General features: G+C 33.6%; 1 protein-coding gene across 1 annotated transcript; it reads right to left on the reverse strand.

The window, feature by feature from the left end:
* Positions 1 to 437: 437 nt before the first annotated feature.
* LOC120068240 (uncharacterized) lies at positions 438 to 3,047 on the reverse strand. Its single transcript, XM_039019952.2, has 3 exons — positions 2,553 to 3,047; positions 2,027 to 2,470; positions 438 to 783 (listed from the first exon to the last, which is right to left on the reverse strand). Exons 1-3 carry the CDS (start codon positions 2,887 to 2,889, stop codon positions 587 to 589), a joined length of 978 nt encoding a protein of 325 aa, XP_038875880.2. The 5' UTR covers positions 2,890 to 3,047; the 3' UTR covers positions 438 to 586.
* Between the last annotated feature and the right edge of the window lie 3,054 nt (positions 3,048 to 6,101).

The following is a 6,101-nucleotide window of genomic DNA, read 5'->3' on the forward strand; positions in this document are numbered from 1 at the left end:
AAACTAAAATATTTATGCTTTAAAATTTAATATAATTTTCTAAATTATAAATTTAATATTTATACATTAATTAATTTTAATAGTATAAAATAAAAAAATAAATTTCCATGAAAAGAGGAGAGGGAGTAGGCATTAAGAAAATTCACATTTTTTTTATGGGTATCATCTATAAGTATAGTATAAGGAATGACATTAAATATGTTTTTTATGCTTAAGGTTTCAAAATTTTTATCGCAATATCTTACTTGTGTGATAGATTCGGCCCTATGAAATGATAGGAACAAAGCTAATCAAAACCTTACTGTGAATTTTCTACTGGTTAGCCTATTTGGCTTTTATAAAATTCCATTTCATTTTAAAAGAATATATATATTGGAATCTGAACTCTTATAGAGACGTAGCTTGATAAGTGGTTCACAACTAATAAAACGAGCAAATAAATAAATAGAACTCTCTATATCTATATATATTGATTTCTTATCTCCAGCAATACACTGAAACTACATTATTTAGAAAGGAAAGAAAGGGAGAGAAATATGATGAAAATTGGTTCAAAAATGGAGGAGATAGCTTCTAAAAAAAAGCATTACAAAGCTCGAAATGAAGCAAGAAGGGTGAGAAGTAGGACAATTAGGTTGCTAGAACTGGTGAAAGATGGGGCACTCGACGGTGCCGGCGCCGGCGAGTCCTCACCAGATGGTCCCATGTTGTCGCTTGACGGTGTTGGTGGGCTACTGTTGGGTGACAATGGTGGTGTTGGTGGTGCTGCTATTGGAATGTTAACTGTAACAAATTAAGTTGAAATCACTTCAGTTATTTATGGTTAGAAATATCAAAATCACACCCTATTTGTTAGACAAACTTTAAAATAAAATTTAAAATCATTTAGAAATTTGGTTTTGGTGAGGTGATTGACTGAAAATCACACCACAAAATTAGAACATATGTACTAATACTTTTTTAAATAAAAATTGTCATTTTTAATAATTTGGTAGTTCTAATCACTTTTAAACATGTAAAAATCACTTTCATTAATAATAAGTTGTTTTTTAAGTTTAGATAAAAGGATATGAAAATCAATTTTATAAAATTAATGGTTCCTAATATCACCCCAAAACATGCACCAAAACCAACTTCAAACATTCATTAGTGTCCATTCTAAACAAACAACATTCATTATTGTCAAACAACATTCATTAGTGTCTAAAAGTTGGATCCAAAAGCCCTATTAAGAAATAATTTATTTAGTGTATTCTCAAATATAAACAAACAAACATTAATAATTATTCTCAAATAGAAAGTCCTGATATTGCTAATCATAAATACAAATAGAAAGTCCTCATATTTATAATCACAAATACAAAGCCAAACTTCTATTAAATTATATTAGTAGATAATTGTTTTTTATTTTGTATTTTTTGCATTTTACGATTTTTTTTAATCTTATTTCACTTTGTCCTCTTAAAATATTTACAATACATTTTGTCAATAATTTTGATTTTTTTTTTATTTGAACTCTATAACATTAGAAGATTTTCAATATGCACATTTAATGATTTATAGTTTTTCAATAAATTACTTTAAAATATAATGTTTTGGATGAAAATTAAGATATGTAATGGTGTGCCAATGAGCATTCTCCCCATTCATGTTCAAAATTATAAAAGAAATGTAGTATGAGTTATTGTTTAATCAAAGAGAAAGTATAAGGGGCATTTGTTATAATTTAGCCAAAGTAATATATAAAATTAAATCACATATTCATTTTATTTTTGGTATCTTACCCATGATATTTAATTATTTAACCTTTAATTTTATATAGTATCATAAAAAAATCTAGTTATTTTAATTCTAATAAAAAAAAATTTAATCTTGATATTTAACTATATTCATTAACCTTTTTTTCTATAGTAATAGTAATATTTATAAAAAAATGACAAATTTCAAATAGAGGTAAATCGTATCTACAGTAGTCACATTTTGTATACTCGAAAATTTTCAGAATTTAAATTCCGGTGAAATGTACCTGGCGCCGGCGTTGGGGCCTTTGTAGTTGGAGCCGGCGTTGGGGCTTCAGTTCCTGGGGCCGGCGTCGGCGCCTTTGTAGTTGGGGCCGGTGTTGGTGCCTTTGTAGTTGGGGCTGGCGTTGGCACTACAATTCTTGGAGCTGGCGTCGGCGCTTTAGTTCTCGGAACTGGCGCAGGCGCCTTTGTAGTTGGGGCTGGCGTTGGCACTACAATTCTTTGAGCTGGCGTCGGTGCTTTAGTTCTCGGAACTGGCGCAGGCACCTTTGTAGTTGGGGCTGGCGTTGGCACTACAATTCTTTGAGCTGGCGTCGGCGCTTTAGTTCTCGGAACTGGCGCAGGCGCCTTTGTAGTTGGAGCTGGCGTTGGCACTACAATTCTTGGAGCTGGCGTCGGCGCTTTAGTTCTCGGAACTGGCGCAGGGGCCATACCTGGGGGAAGAGGAACTGCCAAAAAGAGGGAAAAACAAAAATCCTCAAAATCAGAATCAAAGCTTACAAACGATTTCAAAAGAAGAGCAAAACGCACTGCCGCAATCAGGAAGCGAAGTAGAGATTCCGCAGGCGGCAGGAAGGCCAATGGCTCTAGTCAGATTCAAATGAATCCCCATTTTGCCGCTCTGTTTCAACACATCACACATACAATCGCCTTTCGATTTCATCACTTCTCTCACCACCTTGCAGCAAACATTGGAGGCATTCGCCTTCGTGCTCCCAATCGTGATGTAATCCATGCACGTTAGCATCTGGAACGCCGCTGCCGAGCAATCCGCTGCACTCGGCGCTGGCGATGGTGAAGTCGCACTCGCAATTGCTGAAATGCAGGTCACCAACACACCCAAACTCCAAATCATCGACATTGCCATTGCTTCTATGCGGTGGAATTAGGGCTTGGTTATGCAGATTTGTCACTCCGTGATGTCTAATTTTAGCGATGGAATTGAGATTGGGATTCGAATGGCGTTCCTTTTTTGTTTTTTTGTTTTTTTCCTTTTTTTTTTTTTGGAATTTGTCGAGTGAAATTGAAATCTTTCTTGATTGCTGTTGAGATTTATATTGTTTATTCAGTGAAATTAGGAGATTTGTTTGTTAGTTAAGCTGAACGTTTTTTTCAATTGGGTTATTTTTTGTGGTTTTCTGGAAAAAATTGAAAATCTGCAGATGTTGAATGGAGTGATAATTTTGGGAGATGGATCCTAGATTATTGCCGTTAAGCAGGTAAACATTTTGACCACTTTATTTATACGTTTCTATGATTCAAATCCAATGTTCACCATAATATATGTAATACTTTTCATGTGATGTTGCATGGTGTCACAATGTACTTTCAAAAGCTTCCTTTAGCGATTATGTGGCATTTGTTTCCGCTCATAGACAAGTAAGTCAATTTGAATATGGAACATTGATGGCACACTGGGTGTCTCCCACAACCTCCACCTCCGCTTTAGAGAAAATGGTTTTAGAAAACGGGTTTGGAGAAAAAGGTTTTCACATTCATTTTTTGATGTATGAATAGAGAAGAGGAAGATGCAATGAGCAACAACTTTATAACATACTACTCCGAGTATGGAGAAGTGATGGCTGGCTGGCCCCATATAGTGCATTCTAAACAAAAAGTCAACGGACACATTTGCATATGTAAAAGTGCGAGTGGTCAGTTACAACAAAAAATGCAAGGAAAACAAACCAACTTAACTAATGAAATAAGCATGATAAAATGGGTTGGGCTAAGCATGCGACCATGGGCAACCGACTTTGGACAAACATGACCGTGACACGTGGCAAAAAAATAGTCATAGTGATGGTATAAATTGGGCCATTTGAGACCGTCTAGGAAACTTGATTGGTGCACATTGCAAAACGATGGAAGGGCATAAGGATATTCTATCACTGGAAATGACTACAATTTTAGCAGGAATTCGAATGATTTCATGTGGAGGCTATTCGTTTGTTAAATGGAGAGACTAATATGTTGGAATTAATTTAATAATTTATTTATATGTGGTAACAAATTAAATAACAATTATATTTTGACTATTTAACAGACATATTGTGTGATTTTAATTATGAACTCATAATTTTATCTATAGAAGCGTGGTTTGTTCGTAGATACCGACCGTTGGTTCTAGGGACTTAATTGTGGAACACCACACATCTATTTTGCAAATTATGATCTAATTCTAGGTAATTTTAATGACTTCAAGATTTTGGATTTTCATCCATGTATAAATCCTAAACATTGCTTTATATATTTATTTAATATTATTCTATAAATTTATTTAAGAATCATGAATTGAGTTTTATGATTTATCCAACAAGTGATATCAAAACCGTTTTCCTTGGATATTAATTGAATGTAAGTTTTTATTTTTGGCATGTTCTTTGAATAATTTGTGGATTGTTTCTTTATAACCTCTCAAATTTTTGGGTAACTTTAAGATAATTATCTTTAATATTTGGGTGAATTTTGAAATTTTGAGACTAAAATTTAATTCAGATAATTCAATTTGAATTTAATGATAAAAGACTTTGCAAATTGAGATTTATGTGAGTTTGGATAATTTAATTGGAGTATGGTTTAATTTAATTTGGAAGTTTGAAGGGAGAAGGAAATATGTATATATATTTCATTTAAATCCAATTAGGGTTTTAAGAATTTTATTATAGGTTTTAAAAAGGGTTGTATTTAAATATAGAAAAATGAATCAAAATATTTACAAAATATAGTAAAATTTTAGAACTATCAATGATAGATGCTGATAGACACTGATAGACTTCTATTAGTGTCTATCAGTGACATTGATAGATACTGATAGAAGTCTATCAGTTTCTATCAACGTCTATCATTAATAGTTCTAAAATTTTGCTCTATCTTGTAAATATTTTCAACAGTTTTACCATTTTAAATAATTTTCCTTTTAAAAAATATTAATAAATTATACACATGCTCTCTCTTCAACACCCAGACCCACGTGCAAGAACCCTTTTCTCTTTGTCGTTCTCTCTCTCGTAACCTCAACACTGCCAGCCTTCAACACTTTTGGAAGGAACACAGTTGAGGATATAAGTTGCAGTCTCCACTGCAAAATCCCAAAACGAGTTTATTAAGGAAGCGTAACTCATCATCGACTGAACCATGTCCAACAAGGTCCTGTTTCTCCTTTCCGATACACCATTCTGTTGAGGTGTACTAGGCGCTTAGAGTTAGAAAATGATTCCATGTTCTATCATATAGTTCTGGAACTCATAATCTAAAAACTCTCCACCCCGATCTAATCAAAGTGTTTTAATCCGTTTATCTAATGCATTTTCAACTTCAGCATTGAACTCTCTGAACTTTTCAAAGGATTCAGACTTTTGTTGCATCAAATAAACATACCCATACCGGGAGCAATCATCAGTAAAAGTGATGAAATACTCATAGCCTCTCCTGGCTCGCACATTTATTAGACCACAAAGGTCTGAATGTACTAACTCTAGAGGCTATTTGGCTCGATAATCTTTTCTAGTAAAAGGTCTTTTAGTGTCTTTAAGGCATGACTCGCACACAGGTAAAGAATTTTCCTCTAACTCACTTAGAAGTCCATTCTTCACCAATCTCTCAATCCTATTGAGATTGATGTGACCAAATCGAAAGTGCCAAAGTTGGACATTTTACTTAGAAGAAACCTTAACTCGTTTATTTTAAGTTACGACAGATTTAAATTTCTCTATGTTATGGAGGAAATTTGTTGCTAACAACCTTAGCACATACATGTTTTCTAGTTTTGCTGAACAAATCTCAACACCATCTTTTAGAATAAACACTTTATTCACCGAAAAGTTGAGAGCATATTTACATTCAATCAGAAACTTCACAGAAATTAAGTTCTTCTTTAACTCGGGAACAATATAGATATCATTCAAAATGATAAATTTATTCTATAAAGTTAACTGGAGTACTCGCAGTACCACAGCTGAGATGATGTGCCTGGTACCTACTCGCATCGTCATCTCACCAATCTCAAACTACTGCCAGGATTTAATCCCCAGAAAAGAAGAACAAACATGATTAATGGCCCCAAAGTCAATAATCTAG

Source organism: Benincasa hispida, chromosome 12 (genome assembly GCF_027475165.1).
Source record: "Benincasa hispida cultivar pf3 chromosome 12, pf3_genome.v1.1, whole genome shotgun sequence".
NCBI lineage: Eukaryota > Viridiplantae > Streptophyta > Magnoliopsida > Cucurbitales > Cucurbitaceae > Benincasa > Benincasa hispida.

What these genes read in the sequence shown, in the direction of transcription:
- LOC120068240 (XM_039019952.2), bottom strand. Translation starts at nt 2,889, where the DNA reads ATGGCAATGTCGATGATTTGGAGTTTGGGTGTGTTGGTGACCTGCATT. An exon ending in TTCGCTTCCTGATTGCGGCA is followed by an intron (nt 2,471 to 2,552) that starts GTGCGTTTTGCT and finishes TCTTTTTGGCAG; the next exon opens with TTCCTCTTCCCCCAGGTATG. An exon ending in GGCCCCAACGCCGGCGCCAG is followed by an intron (nt 784 to 2,026) that starts GTACATTTCACC and finishes AATTTGTTACAG; the next exon opens with TTAACATTCCAATAGCAGCA.